The sequence below is a fragment of the Barbus barbus genome (assembly GCF_936440315.1).
Source record: "Barbus barbus genome assembly, chromosome: 2".
Classification (NCBI taxonomy): domain Eukaryota; kingdom Metazoa; phylum Chordata; class Actinopteri; order Cypriniformes; family Cyprinidae; genus Barbus; species Barbus barbus.
The window spans coordinates 18,907,790-18,935,713 of record NC_136730.1 but is presented as its reverse complement, the minus strand read 5'-3'; the positions used below and the strand labels follow the sequence as shown (position 1 = coordinate 18,935,713).

Genomic DNA, 27,924 nt, shown 5'->3' with positions numbered 1-27,924 from the left:
AAATCAGACCTAGTCAAATGGGACCACCGGTCCGATGCTACCTAGCAGCGCACCACAGCATTAAGGTAAGCCTGAGGGGAATCAGCATTCTGATGCAATATTACTTCCTTTGGTGTTCCCACAGAAACACGACCAAACAGTAAAGCGAAAAGACATCCAGATAAGATTGTCCAAACGGAAGTATTTATTTGGATGAGCGGTAGTTACAGATGGAGAATAACGAGAATGTTCTTGTTCTGAACGCTTGGCACATTGTTTGAATCCAAACCTTGCAAACAAAAGGTGTGTTATTACGTCAGAGGGCAACAAGAGGCCAAGCGCCAAGTGAAAACAATGCAGCTTCCATTCAAATATATTCAAACCAAACTACAGGAACACCACAATATCCCATTGCATGACAGCAGGTGATTGTATTCAGAGTATGGATCATCTGAAGGGTAAAGACAGCGTGTGTAGTAATGGTTGCATGCGGTGTGGGTGCTTCTAATGTTCAGAGGCTTTGGAGGAGAATCTTTGTAGTAAACCACAGGCAGAAATGCGAAGTGATGAAACAAAATGAGGTATCATCTTCTATGCTTATTTTTATCATTTCTTTCTGCCACACTCCCATGTACTCAATTTCCCTCCAAATGACATTGTTGTCGAACTTCATCCCTTACTTAACCCTTCCGTCGGTCAATAAATAGGGTGAATGTATGGAGCATTGGTGCTGATGAGTCAGTCCCTGACGACCTCGCTCTTATTGTGAGGACACCTAAAGACCGCCTATTGTGTTGCCATGGCGTCCACATCAAACCATGGCTACAGCCTTATCCTGAGGGTGAAAATGTCCTGAAGTTTGACAGTGAAATGAAAAATGGTACGTAATGTGGACACCGGATTTGATTATTAGCACAGACGTCCTCTCCGTGGATTTGATGTTTTGTTGTGGTGTTCTCACCTATAGGGGTCATTCGTTTTCAGTCCTTTTTTTCGTGAAATCCAGTTGACTGAGTCACAAAGGACCGGTGTTGATTAGGTAACCCTTGGCGTCAGAATCCAAGGGCAAATGTCCATCCCGTCACGACAAGCTGACATTTGCGAAGGTTTGACGATAAACATTATCTGGCGAGGAGGGAAGGAGGAAACTGAGAGGGAGCGTCTTGATGCAAATGTTCTTATAGGTTTTCTTTTGTCTCTCTCTGCTGCTTTTCTTTCACTCGCTCTCTTCTCCTTTACCAAATATAGCTGTAGAATAATGAAAACAATATCCAGTTTATATCTGCAAGTTAGTGAGACACCCACTCTCATTTGCAGCGAGAGCAAATGACCCTGGGGATGAGTCATAACATCATTTTAAGGCTGTTTTATTCTCTCCTCACAAACACAGCGAAATCCAGTATGAGCCCAGGTATCCTTATGAGGTGTATGCGGCCAAAGAGCTCCGTTACCCCGCAGGGCCCCGAGCCCTGCAGTTCTTCCCCTCGATGTCCTTCCGAATCAAGCTTCGCTTTGAACATTTCCATTGAAAGGCTGCTTTTTTACCCATGGGGAGTGAGATGAAGAGCTAATGAGAGACTTGTGCTGCTCTTCTAGCTGATTAGACCTGCCATACATGAAGCCTCCGATAGTGTGATGGTACGTTCATGTTGTAAATTCATTGAAAAAAAAAATTTTTTAGTAATTCTAATTTTAAATTCTATATATTCTGTCACTGTTTAATCACCATCATGTCATCAATCCAAACCTGTCTCCTGTAGAAATAATATAATAATTAATAATATATTTACAATAAGGTCTCAATATTTTCACAGTATTTATTAACCTTTGCTAATCCTCATGTTCATGTTAGTTTACGGTGCATTAACTAATGTTAAGAGATGCTACTTTAATTTACTAATTAATATTAACTAAGTTTAATATGTGCTGCAGAAGTATTGGTAATTGTTAATTCATGTTAACAAATGAACCGTATTATTAAGTCGTCATTCGCTCAAAAATGTAAATACAAGTGTTTCATCCATACAATGACTATTTGCTATGATGATTTTATTTTACATTTATACATTTGGCAGATGCTTTTATCCAAAGTGTCATACATTGAATTCAAGGTAAACAGATTATCAGTACTTGCTTTCCTGGAAATCGAACCCATTAATGCCAGTTTGAGCTATAAGGAGGCTACATGAAGATTATCATTGGGGTCTGGATTTTTTGAATAAAGTGTAAGGTTTTGCATTATTAATTTGGTTGTTTTGACCTAAAAATGCTTCTGTATTGTTCCAAATGTCTTAAGTGCAAAACAACAACTCTGCATCCAAACTGATGAATGAGGACAGTAAATACTGTATCTGCCTTATCGTTTCACTCATCATGCCCAAGCATTCTTTATATACTTGGGTTAAACACACATTATTCTAATCCATTTCAAACGACTGACATAAATCATGTTCATTGTATTCGAAAACATCCTCAATCTGTCAGACCAATCCCTACTATACAGCCGCAGGCTTAAAGCTAAAGTGTTAACAGTATCTGTTTTATCAGACAGCTATCAACTTTGCTTAGTTTAAAGGAAGAAAAGAACTGGAGAGAAGTACAGGGGGCTGTAATCGGACCCTGGAGTCAAAGAGGATTTCGATGCAGTAATATTATATGTCGGTCCCAGCTAGAGGCAGACAAAGGTAGGCAGCCAAGCACCAAAGCAAAGCATGTCATCTAAATAGTGCCGGGCTTCTTTTTGCAGTTTATTACATCCAACTGCTTTGTGTTACTTGAGTTTGGCTGGGAGGTGGCACAAAGGAGGCAGTTTGTTCACCCTCGACAAGCATGCTTTTATTTGTGCCGGCCCTTTGATGTATAGAGGGAAGCATTTGGAGTAGGATATCCCTAACAGATAAACAGGGAAGAAATCCCACTCTTTTAGTATTGTCTTTAACAATTCCTAGCCTTTCAGCAACTACCGGCTTTATACACGTTAATGGAATTAATTTAGACCATACTTTAGACTTTAGCGAGCTGTCTGTTATTATAGCGTTATGGGGAGGGCAGTATTTGTGTCTGCGTGTTTGACTGTATGCATGCCAAACGTGAGGGGATGGACATGTTGGAAATTGCTTTACAGTGTAACAGAAACAAGTGGCTTCATGACAAGTGCAAACACGTTTGCTTAGTGTCAGAACTGAATTACAGGCCCAATGGCAACATTCAGTTTGCACCTGTTCCTTAAGACAAAGCTGAATTAACAAACCTAGTCATGGGACTAATATGGCATTACCAAGATATCCACTCCTAATGGTAAGTTGCAAATGATGATGCAACAAAACTGTCAGGAAATTTGCATTATAATACATTGCGTTGTTGTGACTGCACTTCAACAAAAACAATAGTTTGGTGGTTAATGTGAGGAGTAACCTCATGTACTTGTTTTAGCTTTAAAGGGACGTACACCCAAATGAACGCTTTAACGTTATTTTCTTGTGTTGTTTCAAACCTGCACATCTTTCTGTCTTCCATAGAAAACAAATATGAGTTATAATGTACTGGTTATTCTTTTCTGTGCCATTACATCGAATGGGGCTTGGAGCATGCAAAAGCACATAAAATATTTCAATTATGAAGTGGTCACAAACTTGCGACCATAATTGGCTAACAATTCTTTTGGAAAATGCAACCTAGATCAATTTTGTGAATTGAATCAACAGTTTGACTCAAAGTAACAAATCAGAGATTTGTGTCAGATGTCGTAGCTTCTTTTATTGCTTTTGAAAGTTCCCATCTTCATCTGTTGTATGCAGAAAAAGAAACCAGTACATTATTCAAAATCTACTTTTTTGTGCTCCAGAAGAAAAATCATACAGGTCTGAAGGGACATCAAAATAATCTGTTTTTCTTTTTCCTTTAATGAATGGCAGATCGTTATTGTTTTATAGGTGAGTTTATCAGTACAGCAAATGAGCAGTCATTTATTTTATTTATCTCATTCACACTGTCATGTCTTAATTAGAAAAATGAACTCTATTAAGAAACTTTTTACAACTGCCAATAGTACCACAAGAGACCAAATGCTAACTAAAATGGCCAGCGAAAATGGCCACTGACTCACCAGATGAATAAAAACATAAACAGTCCAAGCGCATATGCTCTTGAGACTCGCAGCTTTCATGTCTAAGACCTTATAAAAAGAACAGCATTCTTTGATGTCTTGGTACCTAATGATGTCAACAAATTAATTGTCTAATTTTTTGTTTGTCCTATTTTGTCCATTAAGCAAAGAGTTTTACCACTAAAACTATAAACAGTGTTACGTATTGCTATATGAACAGCTCAATATTAGATGTTCATGTACTCCACGATGCAAATAGACAAAACCTCACTGTTGTTGGCCTTTACAAACCTCAGCTATTGAAAAGCATGCAAATAAGACTAGTCAAATAAACTGCTCATCAGGACCTATGGGTGCCTATGGGAACATATCTTATAGTCATAAAATATTTTGCCTTAAATTATTGGATCAAATATTGATATAACTTATGCATATAATATATAAATATATCTAAAACCACATTTTAATTTCACGTTATTAAAACTGTTATAAAACCAAGTCTGCCGAAATCGTAAATGTACATAAACCATTTTATGTATTCAATTATTTTAATATGTTAATTTTATTAAATAATTTTACCACTTTATTAGGCGACATATGATAATGTTGTGCAAGTAAATAACATTTTAGTATGATATGAATTCAAGCACTAACTTCCATAACCTAGTAGCCTACATTAACTGTTATTACGTACAGTATGCAAATGAATGTGTTTGTATTTGTATGCTTGTGTATGTGGATATTTGCATGTGCGTTCAGACATACTTCTTCTCAAATATGTTCATGCCTAGATCTCTCACGTTTTAAATGTGGGTGTGTTTCTATCTAATTGATGTGCACTTACATTAATGGTAAGATTGTCTTTATGTGCATCTGTTATAGTAATGCTACATCTGAGCTTGTCAACAACTTCAAAGGCTGTTATAATGGCCACAGAGTGAGTGTATCTATTTAGGAAGCAGAATGCAAAGGTAAAGCGCTCAACACCCTACCATGTTCATTACTCAAATATGCTAGAGAGTTAGTAGTAAAATGCTGATTTGATTGATTGACTGCTTTTCAGTTCTGGTCAGCATGAAAGTGTGAAGTATGAACACTTACTTTGCTTCATACTGACAAACTTTTTCTCTCTGTCATCAGTCAATCTTTTTTAGACATTGTAGTAAAATGCTGATTTGATTGTTCACTGCTTTTCAGTTCTGCTTAAATTATGAACACTTTCTTCTGATAGACTTATAGAATAGAATAGAATAGAATAGAATAGAATAGAATAGAATAGCCAATTATACCCAAATGCTAAGGCATGAATTTCAAAAGTTCACTAAGCATAATGACAAACTTTATCTAAAAACAAGACTGTTGACTGATGAGAAAAAGTCAATCACAGTCACTCCTCAACATTTTACTCAGTGTTGTAGTCATCATAAGTTCAACATCATCATAGGTTTTAACACTGTATGATGACTCATTATAATATAAAGATCCACCTCCCCATGTGATTCAGTCATTGGCACTTCCTGATCACAAACCACTATATGATTTACTGATTTAAATCATCAGGATTGTTGAGGTAGGATTTGCCAGTGAAGAATACCAGAGTGAGTATGCAATCTCAGATCTAAGATCACTGGGCAACAGAATATTAGGCCTAGTCTTTTCACAATTTCGGCTTAAATAAATTTTTAAGCAATAGATTTAGAGCATAGTCAGATTCGCCTGGGATATGTAGTACTTTGTGGATCACAGGCATTACAATTCTGCTGAAATCTTCAAAAAAGTTCAGTGTGTGCAGTTTTGTTGCACACTTTTATTTATATACAGTGCCCTCCAAAAGTATTGGAAAAGTAAAGACAAAATTGCTCTGTTGGCTGTGGAGTCAAGACATTTACAAATATGATTAAAAGATGAATATGAGACAAAACTACAGAATGTCACATTTTATTATTGGGTGATTCAACACACAGATGTTTTTCCAGCTAAGACGTTCAGCACTTTTAGAGTTTCATCCTCCTATCTGATGTGAGCATAAGTATTGGCACAGTTGCCTCACATTTCTTTCTAAGTGATCAGCTGTGTGCTGTTGCATTAATTCTTCAGATATTAAAAGCAGGGAATGTGTCGTATCAGTTATATCCATTACTTCTGTATTCTGAATCTGGCATTCGATGATGACACACACAAACCAGGATGAAGATGGGATTCAAGAAAATGCCACCAGATTCATTGGGAAGTGCTTCATATTGCATCAGGACAATGACCCAAAACACCCTGCCAGTTCAGTCAAGGAATTTATAAGGGCAAAGAAATGGAAAGTCTTAGATTGCCCAAGTCAATCTCCAGATTTAAATCTGATTGAACATGAATTTCTCCAGCTGGAGAGGAGAGTAAAGGCAGAAACTCCCAAAACAGGCAACAGTTGGAATTGGCTGCATTAAAGGCTGGGTAAAGTATTTTAAAGGATGAGACCAAGAGTCTGGTGATGTCTATGGGTCACAGACTCACTGCTGTGATTGTGCACAAGGGATCTGCAACTAAATAATAGCTTTTAATCTTTTATATCTGCCTTATGTTCAACTGTCCCAATACTTATGCTCACATCAATGAGTGGGATGAACTCTAAAAGTGCTGTTCTTTTTATTTGGTAAAACGTGTATGTGTTGAAACGGCTAATAATAAAATGTGACATTCTGTAGTTTTGTCTCATATTCATCTTTTAATCATATTTGTAAATGTCTTGACTCCACAGCCAACAGAGCAATTTTGTCTTTACTTTTCCTATACTTATGGAGGGCACTGTATATATATTATAATATATTGATTGATTGACTGACTGACTGATTGATTGGTTGATTGATTGATTGATTGATTGATTGATTGATTGATTGATTGATTGATTGATTGATTGATTGATTGATTGATTGATTGGTTGATTGATTGGTTGGTTGGTTGGTTGGTTGGTTGGTTGATTGATTGATTGATTGATTGATTGATTGAAGGGGGCATTATTCTTCTCACATTTTTCTATATGTTCCCAGTAGTAAATAAACAGTGTATATTTATGAACACTGAATGTGAATGTTATGCATTCTAATGGTTGTCTGTGTCCAATTTGAATTCATAGCTGAAACAGTAGAGCATGGCACCAGAAAGGAGCTGTGAGAGAGTGAGGATGAGAGAGAAATTATGTGAAGAAACTATAGATGTTCCCTCAGTCCTACAGAAGACTGGACGCATCCTTCCACAGACACGTGCCCACACCCACTGCCGAGGGTTATTTTTGCTGCCAGGTACTCTGTAAGTTGTGACGTGCAACCCCCATTACTGATATTTATGGAACACAAATTGAAACAGAGAAATGATACGGCATTCCCCGCGGACCCATCCACTGTTAATAGTGGTCGGTAAATGGAGTGAAGAAGGGGGCTCAAAAATGCTGACGGTGCAATTCTTTCGGCTGCCATACACTTCAGTTCTCATAATGATTTTGGAGACTGAGCGAAGCCCAAATGTAATTAGGCATGACAAACAAGGGAGCTCAGGTGACCCGCATAAAGACAACATTGCATTAAAATAAAACTAGAAAAAGAAAGTATTTTACATAATGTGACAGTATAGCCTGTGAAAACTGTGGGAGCGTGGAAAGAACGGAGGAGAGGAAAGGAAGACTGGACTTATGAAGGGATGCAGTTTTGAGGAAGGAGAGGCAGCGATGACGGGGTTATCTGAGGAAAGTTCTGGATGCTGTGTTGAGACATTCAGAAGAGCGTCAGTGTGGGGTCCTCTATACTGGCCCTGACCCCTCCACATGAGGTACACTTTTTATACAATGAGGCTGCATTTTATTCTGTTTTAACCACTTCATGGGCCACTCTATGGTCTTTGATTAAAATACCTATATACTCTACAAACTATACTCATCTGCGACAGTGTTTTCAACCTTGAGCCATTCGTTCTTTGAAAAATTTCTGACAGCCTGACAGCATTGTTGATCCTCATCTGATCATGGAGAACTAGTACGTGTTAGTCTGCAGTGCACCAAGACCTGCAAGAGCAAAACGAGTCGCACAGGAATGAATGTGAGGCAGGAAGCTCAGTAACAGAAAAATGTTCAAATGAAAAAAAGTAAATAAATAAACCTGGTCATATTTTGCATAAGCTATGTAATGTGACAAGAAAAGTATTGTATCGTAAGGGTTTTGTTTCTGATTTAGTAAAGAATCATTTTTCTATATCATCATAACTTATTCAATCTAGAAAGACATGGAAAAAACATTAGTGCATTTAAAAACCAGGTCTGAAGAAAAGCTGTCTCCAGTTGCATTACATCTTAAGAAGACTGGAAGGGATGAGAGATGCAGTTGTGTGTAATCAGCTTTTTATTGAAGTAAAGCAAACCCAAGATGACCAACACAGAAGCAGCCTGTTTGCATTCATTTTCAGTCCGATATGATGGAATCAATTGTCAGGTATATTCCATCATCATGTTCTACTACTGACTAACAAGCAAATCAGTTAGATTGTGATTGTTACTGGCAGTAATTCAGGACTTCATATGGATGAATGAAAGGAATGGATGGATGGATGGATGGATGGATGGATGGATGGATGGATGGATGGATGAATTAACTTGTTGAATCAAAACAGCAACTTGGACTTGTGAGTTTGGAGGAAACAGTGTCTGTCAGTGCTAACCAGAAAAGAAGTTTCTGTGAGAAAGGACTCTGTCCACTGAGCGTTTGAACTTGTTCTCCCTTTCTTTCCTCCCAGCTCGTTTACTGTGCGTGTCTGTGTTGCCTAAGCATACTGTTGCTCTGAGTTATAAATACAAAAACGTTTCATGTCTTTTACAACTCTCCTGCAAGAACGAATCTTGGCTCATATGCGGGTAAATACCACCTATTACTCATGTTACTTTCCAGCACATTTGTAGGACACATCCAAGCATAGCGCCTCGTCACTGCATAACAATTAGATGTCTGAGTGTTCGCGCTCTGATGGAATTTTACTGATAACAGACAACGGTCGTACTTGGATTTCGTGACTTCCATTTCATTCCTTATGTCAATATAAAGGCGTTGCGGGAAAATAACGTTGTCATTTGTTTAAGTTGACAGCGTGCCTCAAGACTGACGAGGATTCAGCTTTTTTTCTTTTCCTGTAGTACACACATAACGAAGCTCAAATCTGTATTGCACAGATGTAAGTATGGTACTTAAAACCATGTTTTTCCTCTGTTTGGCTTTCTGTAGCACAGCTTTGTAGCAGCAGCAACAAGTCTCCCGAGAACTTGGTCCTACTTGGCAGAAAATAATATTGTGAAATGTGATCTTACCTGACTTATCCCTGGGTACACAGCTAGACTGAAAAATGTCTTTAACTGTACCGGCTTCGCGTCATGTTTACATATCACGCGCAATGCACGCACAGACTCGCGAATAAAGTGCACATTGCTGTCTTGGATGCGCAACTTTTCTTATGGTCATTCATTTTCACTCAGCATCTCGGGGTTGTAGTTGCTACCTAAACTTGACCGCCTTCGCGTCTTTCAATCACGTAAGAGCACTAACGGCTTTTCTCTGAGCGAGGGCACTGCGTAAATCTGTATAGGGGTTTTGGGTAAATCGCGACTGGTTGCTATTTGTCCTGTCTGCACAGTCACCAAGGTGTTAGAGAGTTTAAGCACGCGGATATCGCAAAGGGTTATTAGATTCATAAGTCACCCAAGTGGTGGGCGATCTTCTGAGCACGGCAGAAGTTATCATATGATGACTTCAAACAAGACACATTACCTACCAGCATCTGTTGGAGTGTGTGGATATTAAGACACTTCTATCTCCAGGACAGCATAGGGGAACATGGTAAGTAGCACGGAAATACTACACTTAAAGGAATAATTACTCCAAAAGGCATGGCTTGTGTTTACACTGTAGGGTTGGTATTAAAAAAAACAGATTTTGATGTACGACATGTACGAGTGCTTATGGACCCTAACGCTGAAGGCTACCTACACAAGGGTTCAGGTTTGCTAACATGAATGTAAAACTTTGTAATGCTGCTGTTTTCTGTGATTCGTAGGTAGAGAATTAAAAAAAAAATCTGAGCACACCTAACGCAGGCATATACACAGCCATAGAGAACATACATTCTAATTGGGTTTTGCCTTTGTTGCGCTGTGTGCCATTCTGCGCTTTGATGCCTGTTGGGCTTTTAGCCTTTATACTGAATATCATTTTTACAAGTGCTCTCTCTTGTAAGTGAAAAAGCAACATGTGTAGATATGTCCAGCTGCCCTGCAGGACAAAAGCAGAGCACCAAGGCGCTATTACTGTGTGATTTGGGGACATGGCTTTCAAGCCTTTTGGGGGGACTCCTCTTTAGAGGGTTATGAGCGACTTTTCAGATAAGTGATTATTTTGTTAAGAAAACAACCGGCCAACATGTGATCAAATATTAACAGGACGGGCTTGCAAGGATATATTCACGTGACAAGGCGTGGGGAAGCAATAGAGTAAAGCAATATCAAGTGGCACTTAACGAAAGTATAGATTTTTGCCTCTAAGTAACCTTAGCTGTGCTATGATTTCAGCACTTTGGACAGAGGCACCGGAGTCGTTGAACGCTGCGGACTAACACGGAGTGAGTGGACATCGCCTTTTGTGTTTTGCAGTTCTTTTGCCAAAGCTAGGGAATTGTTTCACTTTTTCCTTCTTTTTTCGCTTTCGGAGGGAGACCGGTGAAAAAACAAAACAAAGAAACAAACGCGAGGAAAAGAACCAGTCGATAGTGGGGCTGCTTACTTTGCGCTTGGAGTTTTGTCGCCACTTAGAGCATGTGAAAGTTGCAATCGTAGAGCTGCTGTAGTGTACGCGTACTTTGCAAGCTCCACTTGGTGCACAGCGTTAACTTTGGGAAATGCAAGTGTTGGTCTTGGAGATCTAACCACTGATAGTGGTTGTCAGCTCTTAAAAAGGTAAGACCTGTTTGTTTTATTCTCCACTTCACTAGCAGCCCTTCTTGGGCAGACGTTTCACTTCTACATAGAGAAATGGCACCTCTTTACGCATTTTAACTTTGATTGGTGGTTACGGATAGAGAAAATGTTGCGCTTTGAGGAATAGCTTTGGGTAGAGATGGTAGAGAGAAGGCACTGAGTCATGAGGGAAATGTTAAACTTGCGTTATCCTTTTACATTTTTCCTCTACTCGTATGGTTTTACACTATGACTAGAGCAGAAAACCAAACGGTGACAAAGTTGTTTCAATTAACTACCACAGTTCTGTCACGAATTCATTGAAAAGGAATAATGCATTAATTTCTATATCTCACAGTTCACCCCTATAGAGACGTTCATATTTAGCGGTTATTTAGCGTGTTATTTATAGAGCAGAACAAAAAATGTAAGTAAATAGTGCATTGAAGTGCCTAAACAGCTGACTTTCCGTCCTCATCATAATCAAATGCTTGCGGAATTCTTGTCTTAAATGCGCAATTGTCCAGCACACGCTTTTCTTTGCTTGCTAAATAATGGGGCTTGTCTTTAATAAATATACGACTCAGCACGAGCTACCTCCTACTTACTGTCTTGCTGAAAACGAAAATATCCTGATCTATCTATCTGTCTATCTGTCTATCTATCTATCTATCTATCTATCTATCTATCTATCTATCTATCTATCTATCTATGTATGTAGCTGTCATTCTCATCATCCTTTCTTATCAGCTAAATGTTGTTTTCGTTAGCATTGAGGGATAATTTATTCGTTGAATCGATCCTAAAGTGGTGCAACCATCCCTATCAATGTAATCGCGTCTGTAGCATCTCCGCACTTCGTCATCGTGGACATATTGCTAGTGTTTTTACTACGGACCGCTTCTCCGTTTCATTCATCCCGAGATTTCCACTCCTCTCCTCCAGCATCACCTGCTCATCTCGCTCCCCAGCGCACAGGTCTGTCTGTGCACACGCCGAACAGTTGGGAAACCACTTAGAGCTAAAAGCTTTCGCCACAGATAACATATCATGTTAAAGTATTTTGAATTGCCTCGCCAAAAATAGCCCGATGGTCAAAACTGTGTGTGTGTGTGTGTGTGTGTTTGTGTGTTCATATATATATTTCCAGTTAAAGTGAATAAGAATTTGGATAGGCGTGGTCAGATTTTGTTCAGACTGGGTTAGATGGAGCCACCGATAAGATTGCCTGATAAGGAAATGGCTGAGAGGGTGTCACGCGTATTGTGGAGAAAGCTGAAGAAAAGCTGTGCAAGACAGAGGCGAAATTAGGACAGTCAGCGTTTTAAAGGAGCCTTTCGCTGATGATTTTCTGACTTTTATGCCGACTAAGTTTAGGAATTCGTCTCAGTTGCTGAGAGGGATGAGCGGAGGATATTGGCTACGGTCGCCTTTTTTTCTTTGTATCCAAGAATCTGGTTAAAGGGTGAAGCGATTGAATGACAAACAGACAGACATGAAAGCCCACGGGCGCCTCAGCACTGCGTTAATCAAGAGTCTATCAGGCGGAAGACATTCAGTGTGTCATTTAGCTGCTTTTAAATGATCCTTATGACTGTTTCTCTTTGTCCGGCAGCGTTAGCTTCTTTCAGCACTGCTAAATCGGTAATTTCTCTATTAAACATTTTTTTCCCTTATTATAATCGTACGAAACATGTTGTCGAGAAACTCTCTGTCGCTACAAAAACAATGTATCGAACATCTGACTTTAAAGTGACATAAATCAAGTGGGACAGCAGCATAATGTTGTTTTGGACAAATCCGAAAATAATAGCAGCTGGTTTTAGCTATAACTAGATTTCATTATTGCCGTTTTGCCATTGTAATCTTCGTAATGCTTTTGTCATTTTCGGGCAAATGTAATGCACATTATTGTTGACATGCAACAATGCGGTCACGAGCGCCGTTTTTATGAGCAAATATTTCATGCATAATTTCAGCTCTGTGTTTTTCAACGAAATAATGCTTGTTTTTGCTTACCAATAATCCAGTGGTGAATGCCTAAATACCTATGCATCAATATATGAAATATAAAAATATTTTTAGTTTTGTCCAGATCGAAATGTTATTATTAAACGATTATTTGTGTGTGATGTTATTACACCCCTAACGGCTCAGAGTAATGTTTTCATTTACTGAATGCATTTTTTTTTAATCTTTAAACATAAACGTATATATAATATAATTTTAGTTCATAAGAAGGAGAGGGATAGAGATATGGGTTGGTGGTGTGGGTGTGGGCATGCGGGGGGAGGGGGCTGGAGGCGGATGCGGGGAGGGTGGGGGGGTGCTGGGGGATGGCACGACACACTTTGTATGTACGGAAGGTTTTTTATAGAACTTTCTGCAATGTACGTCATCGGATCAGTCCATAAATGGGGTTGTGTTATCTAGCTGAGAATCTCCCTCTCCGCCCCCCTCCCTCCGCTCTCTGATCGCTGCAGAGTTAAGGGTGGGCTTCAATAACAAATCTGAGCTTGGTAGGTTTCAATTCAGACATCGCATAATGCTATTGTGGCATTATATTTTTACAGTTTAATCCGCGTTTCCAACATCCTTGTTTGACTGACCGCGGCGGATGATAAGGGGATATTTAGGCTATATGAACTAAATATGAAAATAGTTTTGTTTACGGAGAGCGGCTTTCTTAATTAACTTTATAGAGATGTACCGATTTATTGCGCCCTGTTTCACTCGCGAGAGGAATTTATTATAGGCCTACTGAATATGCAGAGTTCCTTTGGGAAATAAAAGCCTGTGCTCGTCACAATTGCGAAAAAGGAAAAGGTCCGTTTTTTTATTTACCCCCGCTTAAAATATTCTATTTTGCGCACAGGCAATAGTCTCTCAATTTCGTGAACAACAATATTAATAACTATAAAAATGCCAATCATCATACCGAGATGAATCACAATTTTAATAAAGGCTAATTTCCTGGTGCCAAAATTATTTGAATGATACTTCCGACGCTTTTAGTGTTTATGATAGACTACTATTTGGACAAGTCTAAAGACATTAAGTCAATTAACATCTCCGATCGCGGGATATTGTGCGCAAGAAAACCACAAGAGGTTTGAGGAATTGGGCGCGCGCTCAAGCAGGAGCGTGACTTGCGGTGCTCTAGCGCAAAGCGCTCGTTCTGCAAGAGGTCGTGTGATATCTCCACTTTATGGTGTAATTCCTCCATAACCTGCTTGTAAACGACGCTGGATATGTCTGTTTTTTTCTGTTAGACTTCTGAAAAGAACTTTGCTGTTTAGGGTGCGTGACCCCATTGTGTTTGCATTTAATGTTTGCGTAAACAGGGGTGTTTGTGTGTCTGTGAATGGGATATATATTACTGACCTCCAGCATATATCTGCATCCTAATTCGAACAGTTTGATAGGATCTGTATGATGAGCTTTGCTACTTGTTTGCCACCCACCTGTGTGCTTTACTCACTTGATATAAAATGGAGTGGCACTTGCCTCTCTGTATGTGAATATCTACAGAGCAGCATTAGTGCTCGTGCCTGGCAACTAAGGCTCTGCCAAGGAATCCTCTAACTATTTGCCAACGTCAATCCTTGGGTATGTATATGCAGAACTTCTCTAATATGTTTGCAATTTGCCTTTGTGGATGTTGGTTAAGAATGTCATCCGGGTTGTGTTTGAGCATGACTTTGATAGACTTGCTTAAAGTTATTTCTAACGGTTGTAACAAGGTTGTTGAACAAAGCAAACTTTTGTTTTCCACATTTGAATGTTTAACATTTCTTAGAGGTCATTTAGACTGCAGTTTCTTTCCGACTGCTTTGTAGAACAGTGATTTTCATTCTTCGTGGACACTTGAGTTCTTAATTTCTCATCTTCGTTTGTAACAATGAATAAGTAAATCAATGCAATTATGAGCTTACAGTCGTCAGTCAGATCACTTGTAGTGCTATTTCAAATCTGAAGTGTACTATTTGTTTATAGCGTTTCTTCTCACATGCATTCATCACATGCAAGTCCACAGTATATTAAGATGTACATATTTGAAATTAATATACAAACTATAGTAACCACAAAAGACAAGCTACAACAGTGCATAACAAGAACTGTCTACCTAATTATGTAAATATACTCACCCTTGACACATAAGGGTTTGTTGGGCAAGCAAAAGGCTAGATTACCAGAGGATGTGTGTACAAAGGGATAAAGTGCAGCAGAGGGCTTATACCCCACGGATACATTACCAGTGTAGCTGGTGTATGCTGCAAGGGATAGATTACACTTGCGTGGATTGTATAGCTCATTGTGTCTATGTGCTAAAGTGGATATCTAAGTGTGTAGTCCTATAATGTAGCTGCTATAAGTCAAGACTTTGAGATCTTTATTTTACACAACTGGCCACTGTTGACCACCGTCTGCCCTTTACTGATAACAGGAACCTGTTGCATCTTGCTATTGGAGAGATGAGCACTGCGCAATTCTTCAGTGTACAGAGTGGGTCTCAGATGAGACGGTGATGTGAGTCACACCAAGCACTGCCCAGACTCCCTTCCCTAAAGACAGGGAGCCGAAAAAACAGAGACAGACACCCAGGAATGGGCAAACTTAAGTTCCACTAAGTGACTCACTCATTTCAATGCAATGACAAAATGGAAAGATGGGACACTTGAGCGAGTGTTCATACTCAAACATACGCTCCACATTACAGACTAAAAAGCGTTGACTGAGTTTTTTTAAAGTATACTCTGCATGATTTATGTTTCGTCATTTCATATTTTTGTTTACGGCTGGCTTGTGTGGGAGATGTTTGTGAAGACTCAGATACACTCTTAAAAATAGGGTTGGGGGGGGTTTGGGGGGGGGGGGGGGGGTTGCAGCAAAGAATGGGTTCCTCTAAAATGTTCCTCACCTTTCTTGGTGTGAGGAACATTTTTCCACTTGTTTTTCATTGCAGCACTGATTGTCAGAAATGACATTGTTCACTTCCCTGTGCTCTGTGACAGTACTGTGATGTGTTTGATAAATGTTGTAAACTGACTTTATTGGCCTGTCACACTATGAACTGGTCTAGTTTTCTCATTTTCTAGTTTTCTAGCAGTGGCACAAAGCAATTTTTTTCTCAAGAAGCCATCACCTCTGTTTTTACAGCTAGTTTTGACACTCTAAAAGTTTTGTTATCTTGCCCTGAAGTAGCAGAAAGTATTTCACCATTTCAGGTTTGTACAGGACACAGATCTCCTCCAACATGTTCGGAGAGATGCTTCATTAAGTGTCACAAGGCAACTTCAAAATCCTATTTTGCCATAGTGTGGAAGACCTGTTCTGTCAGCTCCAGGATGGAATATGCTACAATGGGTCAAGACAGAACACAAGACAACAGATGGCGAGTTTTTGAGAAAGCTGAGGTGACGTCATTAGCGACCCGACCTATTGGATAGAGACACGGCCATCGCTTCTGACGCCGCTCCGACTCTCTCAACATTCATCACTTTGAACACGCCAATCCTGATGGTCAAGTTTCAGCAAATGTTACAGCTCTAATGTCCATACTGTACATTTTGTCCCTAAAGTTTCCACAAAGTTGCAGCAAAAGAAAGTCAAGGTCTTTCCACAGTTCATCTCTTGCTGTATTCTCATTAGTCCATATGTCCACTTTGTGGTTATATTAGTTCTGTCTGTGGTGCTGGTGTCAACTTTGTGCTGTATGTGCAGTTCTGAATGAGATCCATGTTGTTTTTGTGCTCCTAATGAGAAGAAGAGTGATTTATTTATGGATTACCTAGCTGGAACAGCCTTAATGCGCAGTGTGAGAGTGTACATGAGTGTGTGTGTGTGTGTGTGTGTGTGTGCGTGTGCGAGCATTTTACCTCTCTTGGAGTCATGTCGCTCAGTAATTGCTGATGCAACTCTTTGTCATCCAGGGTTTGCCCTCTCCTCCTGTGAACCTATGGGATGAGTTATATTCAACTTGGCTTGCCCCTATAGGAGAGAGGAAGGGGCTGTAAGCATAAGTATGTCAAAACGAGTGAAGGTGAAAGTATATTCATGAAAGTATGCAAGTTAAGTAGTGCAAAAAGGTAGAAGATGAGAAGGAGAGTAAGAAACAGAAAGATGGAGATGGAAAGAAATAAAGAGATGGGGAGCCAGGTGTTAGCATCCACTCCCATGCTGGGAACAGCTAGGTTTGAAACCGCTCCACCTCATTACCTTATGCAGAGAATAATCATTATCACTATACACCAAACTCATCAATATAAATCTTGCATTGGACGAGATCCAAAAGCACTTGGAGCTTTAGAGTCCTGGTGAAAGTATGGGGCTAATGATGTGGTGTATAGCATGGGGTGAAAGAACAAGGAGTAGTTCTCCTAAACTCCTCCTGGAAGGTCATGTGAAATACTGCATAGAATAAACAGTAAATCTGCAGTTGAATAGCAAAATTATATCACCGCCCTATTAGTTTGAACATCTCTGATCATTTACGTTACAAATATCAAACAAACCGCTCTCATTATTTGAGGAATATAACTGACACTGGAAGAACAATGAATAGTATTAAAAGCAATGAACCAACATCTGGCACATAAGCTCCTTTGGCAGACAGAGGGTCTCGAGCTGACAATAGTTTAAAATATCACATACAGAGAGGGCCAGGGAATAATAGGTCCTTGATGTGGTGGGGCAAGGAGTGAGCTCTTTACTTTGAAGCTACCTTTGTGGAGTCACAATTGCAAATATCAATTTCAGCAGATGATCTATAGTCTTGTCACAAAAAGGTGTTTCATATTAACCTAACAGCTGTCCATTAGGAAGCTGTTGCAGCATTTGGGGGCACTGGCAGCAAAGCCAACCAATTTAAAGTGGAATGAACTATGAAGATTTAGATGGCAAATGCAATAACTTAAAACCATAAATTATCTTTTGAATGGAGAACTGCGAATGTAATAACTTAAAACAATCAATTATTATTTTACCGGTTGTACAAACTAGATTTCTGGTGTTCACGTGTAGATATAATTTCTCATGTCTAAATACAAATAGTCAACAAAAATTAGTTCGCATTAGCTTAAGTGATTCCCTTTGGTAAACAAGGAATCATATTTTATATATACCTTCATTATTAAACACGAAGCCCACACTGACTGTGGCAAGCCGTTTTGACTTTTGTTCCTTCTCAGGATATGAATTCTTGATATCAACAATTCAGTTTTTACTAGTTAAAATGTTAATTCTTGATATCAGGAATTAGATTTCCACTAGTATTTCTAAAAGATGATGCCAACCCCTCAGAGGACCTCAGAAGATGCCAATGCTCAGACAACATACAGAATTACCAAATTTTGCCATAAGTTAAATATATTAAGGTTCTGCAATATATAAATATATTGTGGAAACTTAATTTCCTGTAGAGCTGCTTTGCAACGATATTTTGATATCAGCAATTGTATTTCCACTAGTAACAATGTTAATTCTTGATATCAACAATTAAATAGTTGATATGAACAATTTAATTCTTGATATCAACAATTTAATTGTCACTAGTGACAATGTTAATTTCTGATATCTGAAAATGTATTTCTGATATCAACAATTGGGAGGCTAATTTCTGATATCAACAATTTAATTCTTGATATCAACAATTTAGTTTTGATATCAAAAATATACATTTTTACTAGTAAGAATTGTATTTCTGATATGTGAAATTGGAATTTCAACTAGTAAGAAATTAATTCTTGATATCAACAATTGATTTTGAATGGCAGCCTATGGTGGCATTTAACTAGTGAAAATACAATTACAGATATCAACAATTTAACTGTTGACATCAACAATTAGCATTTTAACTAGTAAAAACTGAATTGTTGATATCAAGAATTCATATCCTGAGAAGGAATAAACGTCAAAACGGCTTGCCATACACCGACTCAATAGTAATAAGTTGAAGGAGCATTCAAGAGAAGATGCGATGACTTAAGAAACGAAGAATAGCCCAGACTCAGGCTCAACACAACCAGGAATTAAAAGGGTTTCTCTCATATGTTGCTCTCGGTAAACGCCATTATAACATACTTTCCGGTTTTTCGTTAGGAATAAGCGTCTCACTCGGTTCTGTTGGCGCTCGGTCGCGCTCGCGCTGGAGTCACATGTTGCAACGTCACGCAGTAGTTACTGTTGTCGCGAGGAATGAAGCCTTCATTTCAAGCTGGAGAGCTCTCTCAATGCGCACTACACAGCCAGCGCTCACCATGCCATCCAACTGCTTCAACCCAACTCCAAAGGATCCGCTCAGTCATGGGAGTCCATTACCTCAACCATGCAATTTCCACCATCAATAATTTAATCTATCTGCTCAAAAGCTGAAGACACAACTTGCAGCTGCTGCTTGGTGAAGAGCGGGCGAATATCGCAAAATAGTTACGCGGAGGGCTTATCCAAAACATCCCAGATGACACTGTCCTGCTGAATGGTCTCCTTTACGACTGGACAGTAAAGGTAGGTTTTTTGCTCGGAATAGAGTGATTACAGCAGGTTTTGTATTGACTGCGTCTGAATTGAGAAGCGGAGTTAAGAAAGTAATCAAGTGTTGGATCATGCAGCGGCAACATGAAACGCTATCCTCGCGTTCATTAATAAGATACGGCGATATTATGTTGATTGAATTTCTGATAGGGGTCAGTAGAACCAAAAAGTTGTTTTGGTTTATTTTCCAGAGCTATTAGCTGTTTATCCTTGCCGCTTTTATGTGTTAAGTTGTTTAACAGTTAGTTTGGTGATATTTGCTGCACTCGGGCATAATAAGGACGTGGATATTTTATTCATATATAATGTTTACTCGTTAACGGAGTAAAAAGTATTATCAAACGGCATATAACAGTATATTTACTCGTATGGACAGACTGCTTATTCAGTTTAAGCGAAAACTATCGTTCAGAGAATAAATGCGTTTCGTGAATTGACTGAGACTTGAAGAACATGAAACTTGAGATCATCGTTTAGGTTTACCGTGTCCTAGCCTTGCCCTGGAACAGATTAACTCCCAAAGCGAAGTTTTTCAATTAGAAACTAACAAATAAATTATAGCTCTGGGCTGCTTTTGGATAAAAAGCGAGCAAACGGCTTGAACTAAATCATACTACTAGTTTATTTTCTCAAAATCGTAATTGGCTTTGTATTAGCCTAATGCGCACTGTTGTTTACAATGCTGTTTAGTGACCAGCATGTCAATATTATTATTATATTGTGTGTGTGTGTATGTGTGTGTGTGTATATATATATTGAAGATTAAAGTTGTTTTGGAGGAAAAGCTTGATGCAGCAAAGAAAACAAGCTATTGATTCTTATTAATCTGCGTTCTCTCTGTGTAAACGTAGGTTTATGTGTCAGAAAGATGTTTCTAATGGTCTATGCTTTTCTGCTTGCCTTTACTTCAATTGCGCTTTATGCAGACGAACGCGCCATCTAGTGCAGAAGTGTTGTAAAGCCTGTTAACGAGTAAAGAGGATGGATTGTGTGGATTCCGCTGGTTTAAAACAATCGTGTGTCTCAGACACCTCTTTCCAAGTTTAGAAAATCTAATATGGCATTAAGTTCATACTCGCAGTAATGGCATATTCGCGCACCATCGCGGCTTGAGAAGTTTCTTGATAGATGGTACCCGCAGGATGTTTCAAATTCCTTGGAAAGTTCCTGGAAAACAAAACAAAACTAAAAAACTCAATCTCTACTAACATATAGAGTGGCAAATCTTAGATGATATTTTCCTCGCGGATCCAGTTCGCCAATGCGTTGCCCTTTCTCCTGTTACGAGAAAAGACTAAACTTATATATAAATTATTACAGCACTAATGTTTAATTTGTCTTTGTCTTCTGGCTTTCAGCAATAGAGACACATTTGTATTCGCCAACAAGTGAGCGACTTCTACAGTGACTTACAGTCGTGTCGTCTATTTTAAAGGATATTTAAACCGCTCTGTTTATGGTTGTTGTAAGGAGACTTTTCTTGATGTAGCCTAATCTGTGGAGTTACTGCTAGTTCGCCAAACGTCAATTATCTAAGACTTTATAAAAAGCGTTTATTATAATGTGATTGTTACCTGTAATGAAGAGAGACCGCCCGTTACTGATCATACTGCGCATGCGCAGCATACTGTTGTTATGGTTACCTCATCTGTTCAGTCCTTTATTTTGAAAATGCACGATCCGATTAATTTAGAATCGTACTTTTATTAATGGTTTTTCTAAAACCCTATCGAAACCCATATTGGGAAAATAACTTTAAATAAGGTGTAACACCCCCATCAATGTGAACCACAGCATGTCTTAGGCAGTTTTAGTGTCTCTTCTAGTAAACTAGTGTTAGATTTTTATAGATTATAGATTTTTGTTTTATTTTCAGCAGTATACTGATATTATTGTATACTGATACAGATTGCTGTAATTTTGAGATTTTGCATCAATTTATCTTTCTCAAAATGTGTAGTTTCGTTAAAGATATCATAGATTTTTGCTTTAACTAGAGCTTAATCGAGCGTTATGGGTGTTGCTTTTGTACATTGCATCTTTAACATTAATTATACAGTTTGGGTTAGACAAGACGGAGGTCTTGAACTTCTTTAACAAGCACCGACTCAACCTCTTGAAAAACCTTGCATTTGAAAGCATAGATTTCACCACAGGTGAATAGAGAGTGTTATTTTGCAGTTGTCTCTTGTTGTGTTACCACTAATGCCAGATTGTAACTATTATGGATTCCACATTTGAATGTGTTCTCAAAGTCAGAATAATAATTAACAGCTGAGACACCTGTGTGAGCTTAGATGATGCACGCTACAGTGTTCTTGTCATTGAGACAAGAACACCAAAGCAATCTAAAATCTTTTCTCAGACTACAAGCATTTTCCTCAGCTTTTGTTGTTCTTTTCAAATATTTAATCATGCATTGTTAAATATCTTTGTCCTTAAGGAGTGAATACCTTTTTCATTTTTTCTTTATAGTGCCAAGACTACCATCTGAAAGTGTCTGTTACCACAATTCTTTTAAGTTGGAAAAGTCTTATCCATCTGTCATGAGTGGTTTTGTTTCTTAATCCTTCTATGGCATGGAGATTTAAGCAAATACAGTTATGGGGGAATCAAGATCATGCAGACCAATCTATCCTGTCCTACCTGCCCCTTTCCAAACAATTGAGCAGGTGCATGTGGTCTTTTTGCCAAAACCATAGAGCTGCCACTCATACCCAATTAAAGTACAATCGTGTTTTACAGTGAAAGGCGTTTGAACGTGCTCCTGCCTAGCCCCGACCATATGGGTCAAATACAGCTGTGTGGATGAAGTATTTCATCAAGCGTTCTGTACCTTACTTTGTAGATAGAGAGTTTGAAAGATCATTGAAGGCTGGATGGTTTGTCATGTGAGTGGTTTGATTGATGGAAACCTGGTTTGTTGTATATTCAATGCCTCAGAATTAATCTGGCTTCAAAGGCCTAACAAAAGGGACACAAAAAGCATGAATTAGCAGCTTTGTTTACCTAACAGTTGAACTGATTATTTCGGCATCAACCGTGAAAGTCATCTTTTTTATTTTGGACATTTAAACACACCTGAATGCGTGACTGGATTCTTTTTTGTGGCGGCAACAACCGCATTGCCACTCAAGTTCTGTGACCCATCAAAAACACCTGTACTGCCTGTGTACACAAACATAGCTCATGTTTGCACATCATACCGTACGATGACAGGATATTGATATCGCATTAACATGCGCAGCTCAAACGCACGCATATTAAAAGCAGAACAAACATGTCCGTCAAGGTAATCTTGTCTTCCCTCGCTGCTTTGAATGAGACAGAAGGTCTCAGTTATTGCCAACTCAGTCCCAGAGCAATAAAGTGATTCATCGTCTAGATTAACGTTTAACAGGAAGTTGATTGAGAGCATAATCCATATTGATTCTCTTGATGGAAACAGGAAATAGCAGAGTTAGAAATAAAATAATTTGTTGTTCCTGGTGAAAAGGGACCCCAGAGGAAAATGGAAAGCAATTGCGAGCTGATGAGTGGCACTGCCCTAGCACCACTCCTTCTAGCCCCACCGCCCTTTTCCTCTCATCCCCCTTTGAGATCAGATAGAGACGTCATCAGGGTTGTTGTGCTCTTGGCCTCCACCCCCTGCCACACAACTACACACCGGTGCTCTAGTCTAATTAGGAGAGAAAGATACATTTTAGTCAGCGCTGTGCGCTAAAGTTCAGTATTCAACAATAACAATAGCCTTCGCCCTTTTACATGACACCTCAAAGCCGTGTAGCTCTGTAATATATTTAAGGTTATGTATTACCAGTAGGATTTGGATGAGAGATGGCATTGGTACTCCACCTGCTGACAGTTAGGGCAACAGAAGGGATTTGGGTGTCAGCATGACTGATGCTGGTATTTCATTCAGAAGCCTCTGCAATATATATAAATACTTCTCTCATTAGGGAGACGACAGATGTTTGCTAATTGGGATCATCCTGAAAATGGGGCGTTACTGGGCTGTGCTGCTCTGTGTGTGCATAAACCCGCATTAAGTTTGTCTTTAGAGCACGAATGCTGCCAATAATCCACTATTCCTCACAAGCACGACACATCTGGAGGAATGAAATAAGACATAATCATTGAATAATACTCAGGCAGGCACTTTAAATTCCTCGCTATATTCAGCAGAGGTAATTGCTGACAATGTAAGAAGCTTTTTCCATTACGGGGAAAGCTGACAGACTGAAGTATCTTTTCATGCCTGCAGAAGCAGCTTGTACACACATTTTGCGCGCTGCCTGATTTGATTAAGATTGATCTGTTCTCCACAGCTGTATCCTCGGCTCTGGGTTTTTCCATGCTTGTTTTTGACCATTTGAGAGGTGAGATTAAAGATGCTCCCACCTCATCTCCCTAGCCAAACACACACACACGCACACGTTGGCACTCACACGCTCTCTCACACACACACCCCTCGTGGACTGCGAGGGGACTTTGAGCTCATTAAGTAGAGGGCTGTGATATTCTGAATCGAGACTGTGGGACTCCCAACCGGCCTATTTATAGAAAAGCACATCTCCATGGCAGTCATTGCTGCGCTAGCAAATCGCAGCCGTGGCCCCAGACACCAATTAAGAATGAAACAAATGCCTTTTAGACGGGGTGTGTCCCTCCTTCTCTCCTACCGGCCCGTGCTGCCTTCTGCTCTGGGAGCGGATCCTCCCTCTGCCTCTTCCTGAGGCTGCGTGGGGCATCGGGAGGACAGCACACAGAGAACTGGCGAAGCCTTGCTGCGGTGCTGGATATTTTTAAATGCACTCCCCCCTCCGCCCCCCTTTTCCCACCCCTACCTCTCCCCTTCTCCTTCTCCTTAGAAAAGTGAGAGTAATGGGTATTTTTTGTTGTTGTGGATGCATGTCTGTTCGTATGCGCTGGGATGTCGCTGGATGCAATGAATCGCAGTGACTCATAGAGGGACTTCAGAGAGGTAAGAGAAAGCTTCAGAGGGGAAGGGAGAGAGGAGGAATCAAATAGGTTCACGGTTTCCTGGAATTTTCATTTAGTTGCATTGTTTTCATAATCTGGAAAAATGTAATTGATTAGAATTTAGCAGTTTGTGTGTAGGTATGAATGAGTGAATGAATGACTGGGGTCTTTCTGCATCTCTCCTTCCCTGTGTATCTTTCTTTAATCACTCCATTTCAGTTCGTTCTTACTGTGTCTTTCCTTATCTCTCTGTCTCCTTCAGTTTTTAACTCTCTTAGTGGGAAAGATAATCATCACCTTACTGTGTGGGTTTGTTCTTCCAAATGAATCCTGCTCAGCTGATTCCAGAGAAGTTTAGATGTTGTTATACATTTGGGAAGTATATAAAGTTCATCTGTAACATCTGTGAACATTTTAGAAATTAAAAAAGAAACATTTTATGATTTTAGTAGTATGTATTATTGCAGTAAATATCAAAATTTAAAATCGAGTGAATTCAATGTTGAATTACCCATGAAAAACCTTGATGATAATTTTTTTGACTTGTCACCTATATCAGTTCTGTCTGATGCTCACACAAGCAGTTCACACACCTCTAAGGGAACAGAGGAGGCAAGGGAACAGGAGAGCGAGAAGGAGGAAGGGAAGGGGAAGAGAAAGACGGAGGAGAGAGGGAGCAGTTCTCTAGTGTCCTTTTAATGATACTCCAGGGTCTCTGAATTTAGCCCGCTATATTTGCTGGTGGGGGAAGGGGGCACGAATGTGCAGGTGTGTGTGCAGGGTGATGGAGAAAGTGCAAAGAAATAACAAGTTGGCACCTTTTGTTTGTTTCTTACTTTGTAGTGCATTACGGAAACAATTTGCGACACTTCATTGGGCACAATAACACATGGCCATTAATAAAGGTGTTTAACTTAATGTTTATTGCAGTATGGTGAATGTAAATGGTTGCTTTACGTTGTGTTTTCTCTTCCTCCCTCCCCTTTCCTCACTCCCCCATCCCTTTTGTCTTTCTCCTTTTGCTGTCTCCAGTTCCAACAGGTTAGAAGAGTGATGACCATCCTGTTCGTTACTATGGTTATTTCATACTTCAGTTGCATGAGAGCTGCGCCCATGAGAGAGATCCCGGGCGTGCAGGGGGGCCACCGGGCCGAGGGCTACCTGGGCGCTGCTGCCGCCGCCGCCGCTGCCGTCACCTCAGGCAGCCGAGGCCACGGGACTCCACAGAGTGGGGGCGGGCTGCCCTCGCTCACAGACACTTTCGAGCAGGTGATTGAGGAGTTGCTTGAGGTGGAAGGAGAGGCGACGCAGCAACTGGGGCCCGGGGCCGACCAGGGCCTAGGAGGGGGCGGTCCCGCAGCCATGGCTGACTCGAAGGACGTTGACATGTACGCCTCGCGGGTGATGATCAGCAACCAAGTGCCTTTGGAGCCGCCATTACTCTTTCTCTTGGAGGAATACAAAAACTACCTGGACGCCGCCAACATGTCTATGCGCGTGCGGCGGCACTCGGACCCCGCACGGCGAGGGGAGCTCAGCGTTTGTGACAGTATTAGCCAGTGGGTGACTGCTCTGGACAAAAAGACGGCCATAGACATGTCGGGCCAGACGGTCACCGTCCTGGAGAAGGTCCCTGTGACTAACGGTCAGCTGAAGCAATACTTTTTCGAGACCAAATGCAACCCCTTAGGGTACACAAAGGAGGGCTGCCGAGGAATAGACAAGCGGCACTATAACTCGCAATGCCGGACAACCCAGTCTTACGTGCGAGCCCTTACCATGGATAGCAAAAGGAAGATCGGCTGGCGGTTTATACGGATAGACACTTCGTGTGTATGCACATTGACCGTTAAGAGGGGCAGATAGTGTACAAAATGTATAGATTTTATTGAGAGTTCTAAAATACATAAAATAAAAAAAAATATCTATTTGTGTATATACATAACAGGGTAAATTATTCCGTCAGATGAAAATTTTATGGACTGCATGGAAAAAAGATAAAGTTTATACAGTAAGTGATACAATCTATTTATTGAGCATACTCATGACCTTGTAAACAATTAAAAAAGATCTGATCAGTCATTCGCGCCCAGTTCAAATTACTATATCACATTCCTCAAGACATTGTGTTTTTTACGTTGCCAAGATTTTGAGAGATGAGGAGAGGAGGGGGTGAGGAAGAATTACATTCAAGGAAAAAAAAAGAAAAAAAAACTTGCATGCTGCTTCAATTGTGAATTGAGAAACTGTCCACTTTGGGAAAACAAGGAAACGATTTCCGACCAAAACATTCCGTTTACATTCTCAACCATAACAGGATTTCCTCCTCTCAGTACTCTGTCTGTTTACTATCCTCAACTTCTCAAGGTAATGTTGGAAATGCATACTATGTCAAGGTGCTGTTGTCAAAGCTTTGCTGTTTATTTTTTTATCCCCACAAGATGAAAAAATATATATAAAATATATATAAAATTTATTCATTGACATGTGTTCTGGATTAATATAATTCATTTTGTATGTTGTGAAATTGTTTGCAATATTAAATTGATCTATTTGAAGAAATAAAATTACTATAGGCATCTGAAAAACAAAACCAATGTCAATAAAGTTTGAGCTCTCCCTTTGCAGGTCTAAATTTGGCACAAGCTTTGGAGAGAACCTCTTCTCTCACAGCGAATATACTTTGGATCCTACATTCAAATGATTTCAAAAGGGATAGAGATCCATTGAAGTACCTCCTATTCTCTCACCATATATAAATATCAGTATAATCGAGAGGATCAAAAGCTAGTTTGAAGAATTTCGCAAATGCAGATGAAAACACGTCTATCCAATGTATATTAAATTCTCTTCCACAGAAGAACAAACAGTCCATAGAGTTCTCAGGTAAGACCTATTGTACACTTGGCATGTAAATTCTATGGAAACCAGTCCCTCACGTAATGTTGTCCAGTCAGAGGGTACAGTTCGTCATCACTAGCACTGGGAGATTAGGATTTTCTTTTGTCTGAAAGATAGATCAATGGAATCAACACTCCAATGCACTCTACATGATATGTGATACTCTTGAACACAGACACAGACCTATACACAAACCTGCTTTCCTTCAAAGGCTGTTATCAGACAACAGAAGAGAAACTGTGTGACACTGATACACTGCCACAGATAAGGGAGGACATGAAGTTTCATCTGTTTATGGTAAGTATCTCACTGCATCATAAGAATAAAGAAAGGATGCTCAAGCAGAAATTCACAATAAATAATCATGGGTACATCTTTCTCGGAAAACACATACCATTTTCAGATATGAATCAAAACAAAAACACATAATAATTCAATGAATCATGGTATAGAA

At 39.6% G+C, this 27,924-nt stretch overlaps 1 protein-coding gene across 3 annotated transcripts; it reads left to right on the top strand.

Annotated features, from left to right (window-relative positions):
• Positions 1-17: 17 nt before the first annotated feature.
• On the top strand, positions 18-26,764 carry LOC306887039 (neurotrophic factor BDNF precursor form; the record flags this gene model as incomplete). Of its 3 annotated transcripts, none has more annotated exons than XM_079444506.1 (2): positions 18-65; positions 25,602-26,435. In XM_079444506.1, 2 exons carry the CDS (start codon positions 18-20, stop codon positions 26,433-26,435), a joined length of 882 nt encoding a protein of 293 aa, XP_079300632.1. The 3 variants fall into 3 exon arrangements, with proteins under 3 accessions (XP_079300632.1, XP_079300631.1, XP_079300633.1); XM_079444505.1 differs by lacking the exon at positions 18-65 and adding an exon at positions 13,469-13,573; XM_079444507.1 differs by lacking the exon at positions 18-65 and adding an exon at positions 19,262-19,559 and having other exon boundaries at positions 25,602-26,764.
• Between the last annotated feature and the right edge of the window lie 1,160 nt (positions 26,765-27,924).